The 19605-nt window shown below is 44.5% G+C and overlaps 1 protein-coding gene across 1 annotated transcript; it reads left to right on the top strand.

The window, feature by feature from the left end:
* Positions 1–1479: 1479 nt before the first annotated feature.
* SMIM20 (small integral membrane protein 20) lies at positions 1480–13284 on the top strand. The gene is made up of 3 exons (XM_010991062.3): positions 1480–1701; positions 11778–11834; positions 12604–13284. Exons 1-3 carry the CDS (start codon positions 1593–1595, stop codon positions 12639–12641), a joined length of 204 nt encoding a protein of 67 aa, XP_010989364.1. The 5' UTR covers positions 1480–1592; the 3' UTR covers positions 12642–13284.
* Positions 13285–19605: the final 6321 nt, after the last annotated feature.

Genomic DNA, 19605 nt, shown 5'->3' with positions numbered 1-19605 from the left:
AAAGAGAAAGGGCTGCTGGGTGGCTAAAATGACAAATGCACAGAACGCTTGAGATTTTCAGATCAGGTGATATAAAGCACGCATCGCAGCTTCCCTCTTTGCTATAAAGGCTTCTGTCCTCACCCTAACAAGCTCCTGCAGTGCCCGCGGAGCAGCTGTCTCACCCTACAGTCATCTGTCTTCCTCCTCTGAACTTCTGTAGCCCGCAGGACCGTATCACTCATCAGCAATAGGCTGCGTCCGGTCATTAGTTATCTTTTTATGTATATGTCCTGTCTCTTTGGCCACATGGCAGGATCCTGGAGAGCAAGGGTCACGTCTTATTCATCTTTGTATCCCCCATAGCACTTTGCCTGGCGTTTGGGGCACAGCAGACAGTCTATAAATCGGCTGACAGTTCAAATACCTGATTTATAAGCTCCTGGAACCACGAAGGTAAATAGTAGCCTGACTCAACTGCAAAACTACAGAGAAAGAGGAAATCTGTGTCCTCTGCACCATTTTCTGGACTAAATAACGATGTTGGGGGGTGTCAAGATTTTCTGGGGTCGTCTTTGTTCCCCAGCTCCCGGCTGCTGGTAGCATTCTTATTTACAAAGGGTTGAGTGAAAGCCTAGGGAATCTTGGTCTCAGCTGCCCAGTACCCCTGGGCCGGGGAAGGGGCAGGTCTTATACTGCAGCAGCCCACCTAGAAGCACGGAGGATGGCGATCCTAGGAAGAGGAAGAAGGTGTCTGTCCTCGGTGGTTTCCACCCCAGGCTCCCTGCCCTGCACTGATCTCTATTTACTCCCCACTGTGCTTCATAACCCTGACATTCAGCAAAGGGAAGAGGGAGAGAGGAGGGAATGGAAAATCGGAGTCAGAAAAGATCTACTTGTAGCTTGGATGTTGAAACAACATTCCTCCCAGGCTAGTCTCGATTCAGGAGCCCCTCTGGCTCCGATTTCAGAATTCCCTGCAGGCCATCTTGGGCCTGGCGATTTGCACCGTTGTCTCTAATACCCTCAAACCGCCCTTTGGGCCCAAATCTGAGCAGCCAAGCCAGGATTCCCTCACTTGTAAATGATATGAGGATTAAATCAGCCAGCCATAGAGAGCCTCCACCTAACGGTGTAGTCACTAAAATCAAATCAAAGGGGGAAGAACGAAAAAGCGTGGTTGGTAATGAAGGCAGTGCTAAACGAGGTCTGAAGAGTGGTTGGTGGAGCGGCTAAGAGGAGAACCAGGTTGAGCGGGCAGAACAGGGAACAGAGAGCAGTAAAGGTCCACATTCAAATCGCAGCCGGCGCTCGCCCAGTGCAGCGCGCAGTCAGGGAGCGCCGGGGAGGCAGTGCCCCGGGTCCCAGGCCCCGCCCCCGCCCCGCCCCCGCCCCGCCCTAGCTCCACCCAGCCCCTAGGCCCCGCCTCTGGTTCCACCCCTGCCCCAACCTCGCTCCGCCCCATCCCCGCCCCTCCTCCTAGCCCCGCCTCCAAGGCCCGGAAGCGAAAGCCGGTACTCTTCCTCCGAGCGGGGTCACGACCTAGCCGGCGTGAGTCTGAATTCCGAGAGTGCGGGGTGCTCAGCGGGTCAGGGCAGCCCCTGGCTGTAGCCATGTCCCCGAACCTACGCACCGCTTTCATTTTCGGCGGCTTCATCTCCCTGATCGGCGCCGCCTTCTACCCCATCTACTTCCGGCCTCTAATGCGGCTAGAAGAGTACCGTGAGTGACCTCTGACTCCGCGTGGTGGCCTGGCTCCAGTAACTCCCCCACTTCCCTTCGTCCTTTCCACGTGGGGCTATGGAGAGAGGTGGCTGGCGAGTCAGGGAGACGCGGGGTCGAATCCCACTATGTGCCCCTTTGTGTGACCTTGGACAACCTCTCGGACCCCCAACATCCTCATCAGTAGTTATCTGTTTCTACAGTACCTTAATATAAAACCATCTATTCTCCGGTGAGACTCAAAAATTTCACAGAGTAGGTCAACACTAAATACTAGTTTATACTCAGTGACATTCACTGAAGGCTTATGTAGTCTCGTAAGGCAAACACTGGATCGTTTAATTTACACAAGCTTACTTTGAGGTAGGTATTATCTGTTTTACAGGTGGGGAAATTGAGGCTCAGAGAGGTTGTATAACATGCCCAAGGTCACACAGCTGGTAAATGGGGCAAGACAAATATTCCAAGTCCAGCCTCTGTCTCCAGACATAATTTCACACACTGAAGATGGGAATGGTGATGTGGGAATGGGCCTTAATTAATCTTGAACTTGAAGGTGTTTTTATTGCACTTCATTTCCACTCCCAAAGATGTCTTTGAGTGGAAATGTTTCAAACCTAAACTGTTAACCTGGGTTTTGAGTTTTTCCACTCCTTTCTCCTCAAATCTTTTTTCAGATTCTGCTGTCTTCCTTCATTTTTAATCTGGTTGCTCATATGACAATGGTGAATATCCTGGGAGTAATTTTCTTCCTTAATCATTCAAGTCCTATCATTCGAAAAGCCAAACTCTCCTTCCCTGAGACCTATACCTCAGCAAGGATTAGCACTTTGATACATCTGAAACCATCTGTCAGAGAGAAAATATAAGGCATTAGAGGCTCATTTTGTTCTCCACGAAACCTGAATCATCTTGAAGATGGAAGGGGGCCAAACCTGCCCCTTGAGAGTATTAGCGGAGGCTGAGAGCTTGGTGATTTGAAGGCGAAAGCTCCGTGTAAATGTTCTGCCCGTTACAAATGCTACATTTGGTTTCTGAGGCAGAGTGTTTTAAGTACACACTAAAATTTCCTTGTAGCCAGGATTGAAATGGCCTCTGCATTCTGCCTTCCAGCCTATCTCCATGCACCATGCGTGGGGGTGAACATGGGACTGTGTGAAGCCCTGAATAATCTATCTACATTACCCCTGGGTACTGGATCCCTGCTCCAGGCTATTTTATTACAACCTCTAGAGTTGAACTGGGGACAAGGGAGTCTGCTTGGGATCCCACTAGAAAAGTTTTAGTTGTGAAGACTAGAGCTGGCTCTCAACTGGGGATGATTTTTGTCCCCCTGCTCCCCAGGGGACATTTGGTTCTATCTGGAGACATTTTTGCTTGTCACAAAATGGGTGGGGTGGGATGGGTGTGCTACTAACATCTAGTGCGTAGAGGCCGGGGTTGCTGCTAAACTTTATGCAGTGCAACGGGACAGCCCGCTCATGACAAAGAATTACCCAGCCCAAAATGTGATCAGCCCTGAGCTTGAGAAACCCTGCCCTGGTCAGAATATCAAGGCGTCTGTGCTGTGTCTCCCAACAGCAGTCTTACAGGGCTAGTCCAGAGTCCGTAGTTGAGTGAGTCACCCTGAGACAGACAAATTAGGCCTTTTAAGTGAACGTTTAGTGCTCGTGGCTACAATAGCTGCATTTTTAACTATAAGATGATCTACACCTGCCCACATTCCTGGTTCAATTTTAATTTGGACAACTTTTATCTGAGAGTTGTAATTGATACCTTAAATGGGTAAATGACACAAAACAGCTAATGTTTATTGAAAGCTTATTGTATGTCTGACACTCTTCCATGCACTTCATATATATTAACTCATTTGGTTCTCATAACAACTGTGTATGGTAGTTGCTATGGGATCATCATCCCCATTTTGCATGTGGACAGACTAAGGTAGGAATAGTTACCTTGCACAGGGACCCCCAGCCGATGAGTCACAGATCTGGAATTTGAACAGTGTCCTAAATCGCTACACCAGGGAACCATGCTGCCTTTCTAAGAGGGTGAGAATAAGTTAGATGAGGGTCTAAATCCTTTACTAGATGAGGATCTTAAGGTGAGTTACTTAACCTTTCTGAGCCTGGCCTTTTTCCTCATCTGTAACAGTGGAATTAGCAGAACCGAATGTACAGGTTTTGGAGAGAATTAAATGAGATAACAGATGTGGAAACACTTTGTCTTATGTTAGGCATCGCATAAAAACATTTCAAAAATAAGGAGCCACAGGGGCAGGGAAATGAGACAAGGGGATTTAAACAGGTGGACAGACCCAAAGCTGGCTGACCTGGCAGTAAACTGAGGTCCCATCAGGTGAGGCATTAGTGACTGGGTCATGGGAACCCGCTGTGAGGACAGAGCTTCAGTTCACTTTGACACATTCAACTAGCATTTGTTTAGCTTCCTTTTCATTTTTTTAAAACCCGAATTTTAGCAGTTGCTATGTATCTGGCACTGTGTTAGATGCTGGATGTATATGACTGGACAAGATGGTCAGAGCTCTTCTTTCATGTCACTGTCCCCACCCTTGCCCAGTCCTCGAACTCTGAGCTGGTCTCCCTGCTCCACTAGGCCCCCGCGACCACCCTCTCTCTACCCAGCAGCCACGGGGGTCTTCCTAGCTGCTTTGTTGTTGCTGATCTACCTTCTTTTCATTTGGGGTCAAAGAATTCAGACTATGATTTTGACTCTTTGATGTTGGTCAAGATTTGCTTTGTGACTTGGTACAAGTCAATTTTTGCAAATGTTCCTTGTGTGCTGGGAATGATGTATGTCCTCTCGGTTTGGGGTACAGAGTTCTGTCTGTGACGGTTTCAGAACAAGCTTCTTAATTCTGTTACTTAGATATCTTGAGGCCATATTATTCAGTGCACACAATCTAGAATATTCTGGAGAATTTTTTCGATTATCATTATGTAAGAGTCCTTTTTACCCCTAATACTCCTCCCCAACTCTGTTTTATCTGATACTATCATCGTTACCAGTTTTCTGTTGGTTAGTGTTTTCCTGGTGTGTGTGTGTGTATATACACTCTTATATTTAGCCTTTATTTGTCCTTAAGTCTTATAACCACCCTAAACTGGGATTTTTAAAAAATCCAATCTGATCATCTTTTTTAACTGTTAGATTGGAATCATTTTCACTTATGTTTACTGATATATTTACATTTATTTTCCTTGTCTTGTGTTTTCTATTTATTCTTCTGTTTCTCTACTCCCTTCTTTTCTCCATTTCTGCCTGCAAGCCTTCTTTGTTTAATTTCTCCCACTCTACTAGTTTGAAAGTTTTACATTGTATTTTTCTTCCATTGTGATTACAGTTTAAAGTTAGTCAATACCTTCACCTCCTGTGAAATATACAAAGACCTGAGGATGCGGCAGCCCCGTCCCATGTGCCCCGCTCACCCTGCCTGGTGTTTGTGGCTCCCCAAATCACTTAGTACCACCAGCGTTTTACACAGGCACTGATTGTCTCTCTTTACCCTCATTCTTTACTCACTGATCCTTCTTTTATCTCACTCCTTTCTAGTTTCAGTTTTCTCCATTCTGAAATACATCTGTTTATATTTCTTTGATGAGAAATTGTAACTGGGAAAATCCACTCTTGTGTGTCAGTGTAGAACTCCAGGTCTTTTGCTGTGGCTGTTGAGAAGTCGACCGTCGTGCTATTTGTTCTTTGAATTTGATCATCTCACTTGCTTGTTTAAAATACTTCAATAACCCTCTGCTGTCCTCAGAGTCCAGCCAGTGGAGAATCACTGAAGTATTGTAATCAGAGCAAGGTGATCGGATTCCCTCTGTCTGTATGTGTTGGAGGGGCTGGAAGGGTCAGGGTTGGAGGTAGAAGGCCAGGTACAGGAAGGGTGTGCTTCCCTTGGCATCCAGGAGAGGTGACTGACCAGAGTGGCAGTGGTTATGGGCCTCGGGAGGAGTACTGAATTTGGGAGCCATACTTAAGAAATAAATCCTCTACAGGGATTTGTGACTGATTCACTCAAGGGTGAGGGATAGAGGGGGATGAGACTGGCACCCAGCTTTCTGGCTCCAGCAGCTGAGGAGATGGTGGTACTACTCATTAAGAAACACAAGAAGGAATCGATTTGGGGGGATGAGAGGACAAGTTAATTCAATTTTGGATGTATCAAGTTTTAGGCACCCGGATGTGCTCTTGGAGCCTTCCCCTGGGTGATGGGATGGGCCAGTCTGGAGCTGAGCCGCAGGATCTGAGCTGGAGCTAGAGGTGGCGTGTTGTCAGCACCAGAGGGGAAGCAGAGTCACTGCGGTGGGCAGGGCTCCCAGGCAGCACTCAGAGGTGGAGGAAGACAGCTGGTCCAGGGCAGGGTGCAGGTGAAGGTCTGAAGAGCAAGCGGTCAGGGAGGAAGGGCCCCCAGAAGAGACTGACAAGGAGTGGCCGGGGAGAGAGAATTACAGCCAGAAGAGGCTGTGGTCACACGTCCCACAAAGACAGCTCCTCATGAAAAGTGTGTGGTCAGCAGGGCTAGGCTGCTGGGAGACAGTGAAAAGGATGAGAAGTGAAAATATCCATTGGATTTAGCAAGAAGAAGGTAAAGCTCATTGGCTGTTTTGTTAAGAATGCTTTCGGTGGCGTGGTAGTGAGCAGAAAGCAGATTGCAAGGGACTGAAGACTAAATAGTTTATTAGGTTGACTATTTAAAGATACTGGGCTCTATGGAGAGGAGAATGACAAATTATATTTGCAGCAGATCAAGGGAGCTCAGGGGAGTTTTGTTTTCGTTTTGGCTGGGAGCAGTGGGAGACCCAAGAGAGTCTCTAGATAGAGAAGGATGCTGGAGAGAGAAGATGACCCACAGAGTGGGAGGTGGCAGGGATCTTGAGATCAGATGGAAGAGGAAGCCTTGGACCAAAGGCAGGGCACCTCTTCCACCAGCTCAGGAGGAAGGGTGGGTGTGGGTCCAGCTAGACGTAGGTGTGACGTTGGCAAGTTGTAGGCACTTCCCGGTTGTTGCGGCTTCTGTTGTCTTTGTGACACAGGAGGTCAGGTAACAATGAGTAAGAGAGAGGTAGGGCCCCCGGCCAGCCGCTCCCTCCTTGACTCTCTCTCCCCTGGGCTTTGTGACCGTCCCCTCCGCCAGTACTCCCGGCTTTGCTCTTTCGCTCCTGCCTTTCTGCCTCTCCTTAGCCTCTCTTGTTGGGTCTTCCTCTGCTGAGCATCCTTCACACATTTCTATTCCAAGGAGGACTGAGGAGAAGCCCAGAGTCCTTGGAAGGGCAGAGCAGACACCCAGTCCTTGAGAAGGGGAGCGGGGCTGGCAAGGGAGGAACCCAGGCCATGTAGGGCCCAAGTGTCCCGTCGGCGCAGACCCTTCAGCTGGGCCAGCCTGACTGATGCTGGCCAGCCTGGGTATGGGGACAGTTAGGTTCCCGGGCCCCTGCTGCAGTAAGCGTCAAGGCAGTAGAAAAGAGGCAGAAGACTGCTTACGTAAAAGAAAGCCAAGGAGATCTTCCATGATTCAAAAGCAGGCAGGCCACTACCACAAGATTGTAGTACTGGATTTCATTTTGACGTGCAGTGTGATCTTCAGCCCTTTCACTAACTCAGCCAGACTTTACCAAGTCAGGTTTCAGGTGGAATACATAGTCAGTTCGACATGTGAGACCTCAGTACTGAAATGAACACTGGGGAGGTGGCCTTTGGCATTGGTAGTCGGCGGTCCCAAACCAGAAGGATGGGGACAGTTGTGCTGGGCCTCTGGAGGGAATCCCTGACAGTGCTTTTTAGCTTTCACCCCATCGGCGCAGCACGGTTTGTGTGAAGAGCCCATGTCTGGGGAAGGGTACAGGTGCTGTAACTCGAAGCCTGATCTGCCTTTTGTCTTAGCATCATAGAACCAGACAGTGATCCTGAATGTGGCCTTTTGAAAATAACATCCATTTCAGGGCAACCTATGAAATGAGGCAGAGTAAGATCATCTTCTGTGATCCTGTTCATTTTTAACTTTAGTTAGATGTGCAGGAGCATGAAATCCTAGGGTTTTGCCAGAAACCCGGTGCTCATTCAGTCTCCTCGCTTAGATGACTTGTCCAAGGTCATTCAGCATATATTCATTGCTGGGTAGACGCTACACCCTAACTCCCCGGCCTTGTCTGCTGCTTAATGACTTCCTCTTTCACCTGCATTTAGGACAGGGGAAAGCGCCTGCCAGCAAAGAGAAAGGTTACATTAGAAGAGCCGTGAGACCCCAGTTCTCCTACCTCTGTCCTCCCACCCCAAACCGGAACAGGGCTGCGAGAAATCACTTGATGCAGAAATGATTCTGACCTTGGAAGAGCATTTTCCTGCTTACATGGCAGGTGCTTAGGTTTGTTTCTTTATTTAAACAGAGGTGCTGGGAATTGAACCAGGACCTCGAGCATGCTAAGCACACACCATACAACTAAGCTATACCCTTCCCGCACGTGGCAGGTGCCAAGAATTTGCTTTTTCTTCCTTTCACAGTAGAGTCAAATACAAGGTCAGTGCACAGACTAAAGTCTTATTCTCTAACTGGCTTTACAAAGCTGCCTGGATTCCACCGCACACTCTGGTGAAAAACAAGTGTCCTCAGTATTGGGAGGAATCCATGCTTCCGGTGGCCCTTTGGTCCCCTCAGCCGCTGGCTCACACTCGCCACCAGGGTAGATATCCAGTCCTGAATCACCCCGCAGTCAGACTGCAGCAAAATGGGAGCACTGAAAAAGTATTTTTAATTTTATATTTGCCATTTAAAAAAAGATACTTCGAAGTAATCATCATGGAGCAGTCTCAGTGTTATTGGACTGCCTTATACTGGTTTTGCAGTTGTTTATTTTTGTTATTAAGAAAAGAAAAATCCAAACCTACAGAGAAGATTTAAGAATAGTACAGTCAATCCCTTTAGGTCCTTCACCTGGATTTACCAGTTGTCAACATTTTGCCACATTCGCTTTCTCTCCCTCTATATATGTTACATATCTATATCTACATACACATAGACACATATATATATACATGTGTAATTATATACACATATTTTAATGGTGTACTTTTATTTTGCTGAACCACTTGAGAATAAGTTGAAGACACTGTGAGCTTTCATCCCTAAACACTTCAGCAGGTACTTCCTGAGAACAAGGACATTCTCTTACATAATCACAATTATCCAATCCAGGAAATTTAATATTGACACTATGCTATTATGTAATACACAGCCCATATTCAAATGTTGACATTTGTCCAATTACTGCAGGTTGCGAGTTGCTTTTATCTTAACTGTTCATTGGCAGGAGGAGATGGCGGGGGTGTTCGGAGGTGGCAGTCTCACTGCGTAGGGCCCCGAGACCGGCACCCGCTTCTAGGTTTCTACCTGCTGGTCCTCCCCTAGAGCGCCCTCGCCTAGTCAGTGATGACCGCTGAGGGGGCTGGTGCTTGGGTATGCTGTATTCATTTGCTGTGACAGTTAAATAAAGGAGCAAGTCACATAGATTATTTCACAATATGGACATTTAATATAAGGATATGTTTCATTTTCAAAGACTTAAAAATTGTTAGGTGGATTCTTATCGTCCCATACAGAACTGAGCCCGTCTGCCTGTATTGCTGAGTTTTTAATTATATACCTGGCCCTTTGAGTAGAGAGAATGATCCTCAATTAAAGCTGCAAATCAGCTCACTGCCTTAGCACCAGGGGGCAGAGTCGGGCTTGCTGAGATGCCCAAGTGGGGACTTTCCTAACCGGCGTCGCAAAGCTCCAGGCCCAGTGTTGTCTGTTAGTGTTTTAATCATTTCACTCCTGATAGAAAACGTGCTCACTACTGAAAAGTCAGTAATTAGCTTATCTTGATCTATCCACATAGTTAAACCCCTGACTTCTGCGTTGCCCTTTTCCTGAGGTTGATAGACGTTTGCTGTTTCTCTAATGATAGCAAAATAGAAACCTCATCAAGATGTACTTGCTAAATCCTGAGGGACCAGCTTGTTTTCCCCTTAGCATGCTCTGTGTTCACAAATAAAGTGTCTTTGTGTCATATCACGAGTTTGTGTAAGACTGCTGTGGCCTTAGAGTATTTATAAGACGTTAATGGATTAAAGAACCGGGGATGTAGATAGGATGCTAATACTGGTTATCGCTTGGTAGGAACTGGTTCAGCAAATCGGTTTAAATTGCCTCTCCAAGCTGAAAAAAGAGGTGGTTGCGTAAGGACAAGGATTATAAAGAGATTATGGTCTATTTAAAATAAATCCTCAGCCTCTCTCCAACCTCATTAGCAATTAGCAAGGAAGTGTGAAGACGGATTCTTTTCTCTTCCCTTGGTTCTCCATTGCGTTGTAAGAGGTTAGAGCACAATTAGGCATTCTGTTGCTACCAGAAGTCAACTTCCTGTGATGCTTGGCAGTCTGCCAGCTTCTTTGGCTTTGCTGGACCGGGCCTCTCGGAGAACATGTTCGGTATACCAGGATGTCTGATTGTCTTAAATCTGGACGTCTAGAATGCTTTCTGGCAATCCAGCATTTTTAAAAAACTCATCTCTTCCTTCTTCCATAATACTGGAGAATAGACCTTATAGGTGTAAAAAAATGATATCTATTTTTGGCCCTGGCATGATCGATGACAGAGTAGTCTTTTCCTGGTTGGCATTTTCTAAGAGCGTGTTTGAGACACATCCATACTTGGAGACTTACTGACGGTGCAGTAGGGCTCAATCCTGCAGGAATTTAACTTCTTAGGAAATGAGCTCGGCTTTTGTGTTGAGTTATTTTAGAAAGTCTGACACCTGAGAGGCCCCATTATCATCCACTCTGGATGGGAGAAGTCTTTGGCATTTCTTGGTCCACAGGGTCTTGGTTGTTGTTCACCTGCTGCTTCTCAGAGAGGCCCAGTGAAACCATCGGACTGTTGTCTATAAGGGGCTTCCTCATGCTGTGTCTTCTTGCTTAGGGTTGGATGTCAAGATTCACATCATTCTTATTGCCCAGTGTTTTATTTGCCAAAGCAAAATTTGGCATTGATAAAACTATCAGATAGGCCACTTAGGATTGACTTCCTGTCACATCACGGGAGAAGCAAGTTCAATGAATATTCCCAGTTTGGCAAATTCCTGTTTCTTGTACCGTTATGCTTGTGTAACTTTATACGAATCCAGAGGCCAGAATAAAGAAAACTGCCTAATATTAAATAAGAGCTAAATGTGGATTTAAAGAAACACTGTCAGCCTGATTAAAATAAAGTTCCAATTACAACACTTAATTACTATAATATAGTAATAAACATCCCTTGGCTCTAAGTCCTTCTCCTGAAAAGCCACCATTTGTTTGTCAAGAGACCTAAAATAATAAGTCTTTGTTTTCACAGCCCTTGGGTTTATTCGAAACCACTTAGAAAGATGTGTCAGAGTGCTTGAAGCCCACAAACATAAAATGCCCAATTTCTCTTGGCCCTCGCCTGTTGGACATCTCCAAAGAGATCGGCTAAGCGGCTGTCACTAAAACGTGCTTACTAATTGGCGCAGCACCTGCAATCAATTAGGGAAGCTTCAATTATCCCAACCAAAGCCACCCACCCAAAGATTAATTTTCTGCTCTATTTCCTATCAAAAACAGCATATTTAGCTCTGGGTCTAGGCCTTCAGTGGAGTACATTTTCGACACATAAACTACATCGTTTTCTTGTTAATTGTACTTGTTTCTTCAATTCAGCAGTCTTGCCCTCCTAATATCACACCCACCAGTTCTTTCAAAACTGTTCTTTTTCTGTTGTTTTTGTTGCCTTTCCAAACTGCTGAGATCACCGAGAAAAGATGTTCGTTGGGAGCTTTTCTTCTGAAGTACAGCTTGCTTGCTTTTACTGAAAATATCCAATCTTTTTGCTTGATGGGATCTAACTTCCATAACCTAAAAGCTTTGCATAGCGGCTCTGAATCTGCCTGCACTCAGCTCTATTGTTTTCTAATTTTCCCATCTAGATAGGATTTCCACTCCCGCTGCCCCCCACACCCCTCTCTAAAGAGTAATTTCTCTGTTGTGTTTCTTAGAGAAGGAACAAGCCGTAAATCGAGCTGGTATTGTTCAAGAAGATGTGCAGCCACCAGGTAAACTTAAAAATCAAAACACAGTCCCACGTGGACTATTGTGTTGTTGGGGCGGGAGGCGGGGGATGTTTGCTTTGTAGCGGGAGAAATCTTTTTCACTTCGAGGCTCGATTGTGATTGTGCTGTTTACTCCACAGCAGTTGCCACTTCAGAGGTGCCACCCCAAGACTTCATCTTACCATTTCACTCAAGAATAGTTTTTGCACGTTTGCACGTTTCTCTTTTGCATTTGATCAGGGGGCACCAACGTGTAACAAGCGTGCAATTAAATATGAAGCGCAAATAGCTGTTTTGCAGGCTTATTTACCAAGCACCTATTTAAACACTACCCTCATGGGAAAGTACTGTTTATTTGTGAGCTCTTTTAATTGATGCAGGATTCAGCTTTATACAAAAGCTCAAAAGTTCCCTTTATGGCTGAACGGTTAGTTACTTTAAGACGATCCAAGTTGGCTGAGAATGAGAGGTTTCCAGCTTATTAGCCAAAACTTGTAATCTGTGGCTGTGGTCTTTTTTATTTATTTTTTTAACGAGGCCAAATACATATCTCCCTGTCACGGGGCCATTTCCGAGCCGTTTTAAAGTCCCTCATGGATTCCTCAGCTTCCTAGCCCTTCCATTCCGGGGCTCTGACAGCTTCCCCGCCCTGCCTCAAACTGCGTAGAAATTGCACAACTCAGTTCTGATGTCATCTTGTTTGTTTGGTGTTGAGGGAAGTGGTAGGAAGTCTACAAACGAATCCTGTTTTTATTCCTATTTCTCTCTATAGGGTTAAAAGTGTGGTCGGATCCATTTGGCCGGAAATGAGAAGGCTGTCCCCACCTCTGATTGTGAAAGGAGACAGTCCTTGTGCTTTCAACTGCCCCAAGTTCAATAAATCGCCTGGCTAGAGAATGATGGCTGGAGAAGAAAAGTCTCTAATGTCGTCAAGAGTGCTGTGCACAAGAATTAATTCCCTTCTTAAATATCAGAGAACCCTGGAACAAATCACACCATTAGGAAGGCTTTCATGATTCGGTTTCCTTTCTAAAAATGAAGCTCTCTCACCCAGCTGTGTTTGGAGGCGATCTACTTATTATTCCGTCTCTACCTCTTACCCAACCGAGCTGTGATATGAATGTAAGCAACCAGTAGAATTGAGAAGATCCTAGTCTGTTTGTCTGTTTTGCCATCTTCCAAAAGGAAATTTCAGCTAAAAGCCACCATAGTGAGCAGCCTCATAGGGCTCTTCGAAAATGTTAAAGTTGATAAAACTCTTTGAGGACAAGGTACATTATTACTTAAGAATAAACAGTTCAGCTCAACTAGCTCGTTGGGAAGGTTGCTGCACGTTGGAAAATAAATATGAAGCAAGTTCAAACTAAATGGGTGTGCATGTGTAGCAGAAACCAGTGCTGAGTTAAAGGAAGTAAAAATGTGTGTATTAAAATGATTTCTTTTTACTTGACAATGGTGTAAGTGTTTTTTGTAAGTCCTTTTTTATAAGCTCATTAAATTGTACCAAGAAGTACTATTTGACTAGATTATATTTGACTAGGTATTTGTGTGGTGGTTGTCAAATTGTATACAAGTAGAAATCTTAAAAGTAAAGAGCAGATTTGCAGAGACAGACATTTATTGAATGTGATTCTCTACCAGGTACCTTCTTGCTCTAGTGCTCTTTCTGCCCGCTTGCTAGATGATGTGCTTTTGAAGAGACACACCCCTCATTTTTCTGTCTCGCAGAGCGCCTCGCTCATTACTGCATGTGTGCGCTTTGAGATGAGCTGCCTGATGACATAATTTCATTATTGTGAACTGGGAGTTTGCTTAACAGACAACTGGCATAATTATGTTGATTACTGTCAAAAAGAAATAAGATTGATAGTTCCAAAACCAAAGTCGTCATATTTTGGTAGGCATTCCCTAACATTTAGTTGACTTACAGTTAACAACCCCAATAAAAGAAGTTGACTCATTCAGCGTACGTGTGACCACTGTTTTCCTTGGAAGGGGCACTAGAAGGTCGTGTGACTTAAAGTCACATCCAGTGGGTGCTTAATTGAGACTTATCTGTGACAGTGGCCAGTGCTGGTCCCATCTGCTTTGGAAAATATCCAAGCTGAAATGACTGTGTCTAAATGTTGTAGAGAAGAACTTGGCAGCCCTGATGGCTTACTTGTCGCCTGGAACAGATTCAATTTAGCCTCCTGGGTGGGATCTTTGTCCTGGTCTTGACCTTGCCGTTGGTCTACCTCTTTGCAGAGATAAAGAGGCTTCCTGTCCTGCTCAGCTGCCTTGATGTTTTTGAAAGGGTCACTCTTGATGTTATCAGAGGTGTAATGTCAGACTCTGCTGCCCATGCTTGACAAAAGCCGGGTTGTAAGAGTGTTGACGGAGGGTCTTGTAGTGGCTCCAGGCAGCTTCCAGGTGTGCCTCTGGGAGGATGCTGGAAGCACTGGAAAGAGGGATCTTCATCAAATACAGTTAGGAAACAGAGTTAAAGTTAATTAGGTTTATTTGCTTCTAATTTGACCATTTCCAAGAGAGACATAACATTTCCCAAATGTATTTATCACAGAGCATTTTTTACTGATTATCTTCTGGACCTAATGACCACCAACATCCTTTAGGGGAAATCCTCTGCTAGACCAGTGGTTCTCCAACTTTTTAGTCTCAGGACCCCTTTAACACACAAACATTTTTGAGAATTTCAGTGTTTCTTCTATGGGTTGTATCTAGAGATGCTTACTGTATTAGAAATTAAAATATTTTTTAAACTATATTAACTCATTTAAGAATATCAATAATAAACCCATATAGGTTAATATGACATTTTTGTGTGAAAATTTTATTTTCCAAGACAAAAAAATAATTTGCACATTTGTTTAATGTCTGGCTTAATAGAAGATGCTAGATTCTCATTTCTACTTCTGCATTTGATCTGTTGCTCCGTCATGTGGCCTTTGGAAAACTACTGTATACACTCATAAGAAGATGAGAATAAAAAGGCAAAAAAGCTTTAATAGTAGTGTAAAAATACTTTTGATCATGCAACCCCCCTGAAAAGGTCCCAGAGACCTGGAGAGGTCTCTGGACCACACTTTTGAGTCTGGTTGTCTGTTTTTTCTTTTTCTTGGACTTAGACCTATTGAAGAATGTGTATCTGCTTGCACTCGCTCAGAGTTGCTTGTGAACTGTGCTTAGGCATGTCCATAATGAGGGAGGTTATAAGAGCAGAGGAGAAACTGACAAAATTTCCTATTGTTATTACTGAAATGAAGTTGTTGGCTCCATCATTTTCAACGTCAAAAAATACCCTCTCTAGGAAAACTCTGGCTGACATTTTTCTAATCTCAGCACCAGAAATAGCCACACTGCCGAACAGTTGGTGCATGTCCTGTGAACGTTGATTTGTATAATTTGTTTCCCTCTTTGTATTGGCTGATAGGAAGCTCAACCACATTTGTGGTCTAGTTTTTAAAAAAGTACCTAGGACCTTGTGGAATTTATCTGAGCCATTACATTCCCTTCAGTCTTTTTTTCCCGACTTTATTTTCCTTTCTCCTTTCCCACTTTAGTTTTTGATCTTATATTGTATGTTAGAACCCTCATTTTTTTTTTTTGAGCTAGGGCACAAACAGTATTTATTCAATTGAAAAGCCATTTACAATCTAGTAAAGGAAATGATGTAAATTCACAGATAAGATTAAAATAATGTGAACTATTAAAAGTACCTTTAAAAGAGGTTCATAGTGTCTTCTGACACTGAGCACATGCAAGCCCTGTGTCCCTGCAATTCTAGTTATTTATGCAGCAGAAATCCATCCAAAATTCACCAAAAGACAGTCTAGAATGTTCACAGCAGCTCTGAAAACTTACCAAATGCCCATCAACAGTGCAATGATTAAATAAACTGACATACACAATGGAATACAATGCAGCAGTGAGAATGAACAATGGAATGAATCTCACAAACAATGTGAATGAACCAAGCCAGTCACAAGAGTACTTTTAGATTCCATTCGGATAAAGAATAAAAATGGGATGAGTTAAGCCATAGAGTTAGAAGGTATGATAGTGACTACTCCTAGGAAGAGGGGGCGGGGTAGTGACTGGGAAAGGGTATAGGAGTCTTCAAGGCACTGATAACGTTCTGTTTTTCTGATCTGAGTGCAGGTTACTTGGGTGTATTGAGCTGTACAAATTCACATACTTTTCTAAATGTATGTCATACTTCAATAAATTTTTAAAAAAGAGATATAAAGATTGTGGAATCAGGAAACTTTCCAGAGAACCACCTTGTCCAGCAGGAGGAGTACGGGTTTCAGGAGGGATGGTAAAACTTACACCGCAGGGTTGTTGGGGAAATTAGGAACATACTGTATGTGAGGTACCCAGCAAATATTGACCTGGCAGAGGTCAGATGAACGATCGCTATTATCATTGATGGAGAAGCTGACATTTGAACAGAGCTATGAAAAGTGCCTGGGATTCAGACACACAGTGAGAGACACAGGTGTGGTGTCAGCAAAGCTAAGCTCACATTTGAGAGATGGTTTGGCTGGGATGCAGGCCTGTGTGGCGAGACACTGAACCAGAGGCTTTACCTGTCCTGTGCACCACCAGCCCTGGCTGGACATACACCGGGCACTTGTCAGTATTTGTATGGATCGAATGAGCAGTAGAAAGAATGAGTGAGGGAACAAATGAAAAGAATGGTGTTTAAGGCCCAAAGATCAAGCTGATAAGCTTTATTTAATTAATAGACATGAAGTACCATAAGCAGGAAGTGGTCTGTGTGAGACTCACCTGTCCACGTGACAGGTACAGAAACAAAGAATAATTATTGAGAAACATTAATAGCAGGTTTTATCTTATGAATCGGAGTTTTAAAATTTGGCTCTTCTATATATTTTTTTAAATTTTTAATGAGATTAATTTTATCGTATTTTCCAGGTCTTTGACAGATTGGTGGTTAGAAGCAAATAACTGGTTTTTGCCGCAGGTAGTTACAAAGCTCTGACTTGGAGGACGGGGCTTGGTAGGTGTTCTCAGGTCCTGACCCCGCGGCTCAGAAGCCCTGTGTGCTCAGCCAGCTGACAGGCTCCAGGTTCTGAGGCATCAGCAGATGAAACACCCGGGTTTCTTGGCCCTGGGCGGGACTCCAAGGACAAGCAATTTCACTCTCCCAGACTTCACTCGCACCTGCTGAGTGCGGGAAGCCTTCCACAGCTTATTCTGCCTGGTGGTGACAAAATATACAGCTCATTGGCAACCCCAGTGTGTGGGAAGGTAGCAGGCTGGGTCGCCTGCTGCGCTGCTCTGCTGAATGTGGCCTGAAGAGGGACATTAACTCAGCTGCTCTCTTTCCTGGAGCAGGGCAGCCAGGCAGTGGCAGGAGGTCGCCCTCCCTGAGGACCCCACAGCTGATTGGAAGCAGCAGGGCGCCCTTCCCTCCTCTGCTTCTGCTAAGTGGTGTTTCCCAAACTGATCGTCTGAACACACTGGGTGAAAAGAGGAGTCACCACTCCTTCTGAGAGCCGGGCAACAGTACAGGGATGGCGGTCTCTGCCTGAGGTTCTCTCTCTTACCATCTGTGATTACAATAAATGCCAAAAAAAAAAAAAAAGAGATGCTTTGTCCAGACTTTTTTGGTTGTAAGTGACAGAAAACCAAACTCCACATGGTGCTAAAAGGGAATTTGGTCATGTAGTTGAAAACTCCAGAGTCATAATCATTTTCTACAGTTGTAATCATTTTTTAGACTATAAAAGACATAAATCACAATCATCTGCGAATGTAAAAAGTGCTTAAGCCCAGCACCTCCAAAAGAAAGAGTCATGCTGGATGTCCTAGACAGTTACAGGTTTTCTCTCTCCTGGTTGGCATTAGTCACTCTCTGCCCAACATCTCACTCCCTGTCTCATGGGGACATTTAATCCCACTTCCTAACCCCAGTTTAGTTCTTCCCTCTCCCACTCTTTCCCCCTGCTTTGGGTGCTGACTTCACCCCATGCCGCAGGAGCAGGCATGCGGTCCAAGTCTGGCCAATCAGAACATGGTGCAAACTCCTGGCCACAGAGATTGGATCTGAGGTTAGCAAGGTACCAAAATCAAACTAATGAGGTCTAGCTCGAGTTAAGCTTGCCTGTTGGCATATGTGGTTGGATTAGTGTGGTTTCTTTTTCATCAGATTTGGAGCTATTTGCAGCCATCTTGCCACCATGAGGGCAGAGCTGGTCTAAGACTAACAAACACCATCATAGAAAGAAACAGTAGGAGACAGAAGCCAGATCCAGATGATGTTCACACCTGGGTTCATTTATGTCTGAAGCAGGATATCTCTGGATGAATGAATAATGTCAATAAATTCCCTTTTTGCACCAGTTTAGATTGGGTTTGTCACATGCAACCAAAAGAGTCTTGATGAGGCATTTCAATTTTATATTTTAATCATTTTTTCTAAAATGTATCCCACATGTCATTTCCACCTTAAATAAAGGCTGTTAAACATAATTCAGCCTCCCTTTGTAATTTGAGCTTATTATTCTTGTACAGCTGTGTCTAAGGGGCTTTGGGGGTAGGTCAGACGTTTGCCTGCTGTGCTTGTGAGATTTCTGGCTTTTCTTATCTCTGCCCTGCCTCACAGCTATAAGGAAGAGGCTCTGGCTTCATCTCGGATTTGCTGCTTCTAGTCTGCAGTGAGATTGGGACGCATTAGCAAAAATTCTGGAATCTGGCATCAAGTAAAAGTAAACGCTTTTAATGTGGATTTAGAGGCTCTGGTGTGGATAAAGTGCAAGGGCTTTGTGACATTTTGGCTGCCCCGAGGTGTTTTTTGGGTTTTTTTGTTTTTGTTTTTTTCTTTTTCTTTTTTGGTATTTGCTTTCTGTTTCTGCATTGTTCTGGATAGGTGAGGTTTCTTCATATTTCTGTTGGTTGAGAATTTTACCGTAAGATTTTCACACTAGAGGGTTGTGCAGTGTGAACAAATGAGCTAGGCTTGGAATGTCTTATAACTTAGCAGTTACTTAGTTTTCTTCCAAGAAGGAACAGTACCCCACAGTAGTATTCTGAACTTCAGGCTGACTTTTAACTGGTTTTTCTTCTTTTCTAAAACATCCCCTTTATTTTCAACCTCTAATAGCATACACTGACTTGCAAGGGGAGAGAAAAAAAAAAGCAAGCATGCTTGTATCAGAGGGAGTGGATCTACTTAAGGCAGATGTGGAATCAATTTGGGCAAATGTGAGTTGCCAGCTTCGGAGCTTTCCTGCTACGTGCATGTGCCCTGGAGTACACTGGAGCCACTTAACCTCATAAATGTGATGCCGGGATACAGAGTAAACATATATAAGGGACACGCTGTTTGCGGCCCTTGCTAAGTTGAGCAAAAGCCTGAAGGGGCGTACTCCCTCTGAGAAGTTCAAATGAAGACAATTGTGTTTAGGAAAAAATACAACCGATGTCTGGTTTTGAAATTACTAGGAAAATGGCAGCTCCAGGGATTTAATCTTGTGGAATAAGCAAAATCTGCTCTCTAAAATGGCTATTTTTTATTTTTATTTGTGCTTCCACTCAATGTGGACTCACATTGCAAACGTAAGATACCCAAGCACAAAACCATCATTTGGTTTTTGTAACAAAGAGAGCAGGACTTGGTTTTTGCCAGTCCCTGCCTTTTGAAGGTTCAGCCTGTGGCTTTGGAGAACAAGTCAGGCAGCGGACTGAGAATCTCAGAAGGGTCACTCCTGTTCTCCACTGACAAGACACATGACTCCTTGACCTG

Source organism: Camelus dromedarius, chromosome 1 (genome assembly GCF_036321535.1).
Source record: "Camelus dromedarius isolate mCamDro1 chromosome 1, mCamDro1.pat, whole genome shotgun sequence".
Lineage (NCBI taxonomy): Eukaryota > Metazoa > Chordata > Mammalia > Artiodactyla > Camelidae > Camelus > Camelus dromedarius.
This window is presented reverse-complemented; position numbering and strand designations above follow the sequence as displayed.

Bases quoted from the DNA above. Each gene is read 5' to 3' on its own strand.
- SMIM20 (XM_010991062.3), top strand. From the start codon at position 1,593: ATGTCCCCGAACCTACGCACCGCTTTCATTTTCGGCGGCTTCATCTCC. The intron at 1,702-11,777 runs GTGAGTGACCTC...TGTGTTTCTTAG, and splicing joins AATGCGGCTAGAAGAGTACC to AGAAGGAACAAGCCGTAAAT. The intron at 11,835-12,603 runs GTAAACTTAAAA...TTCTCTCTATAG, and splicing joins AGAAGATGTGCAGCCACCAG to GGTTAAAAGTGTGGTCGGAT.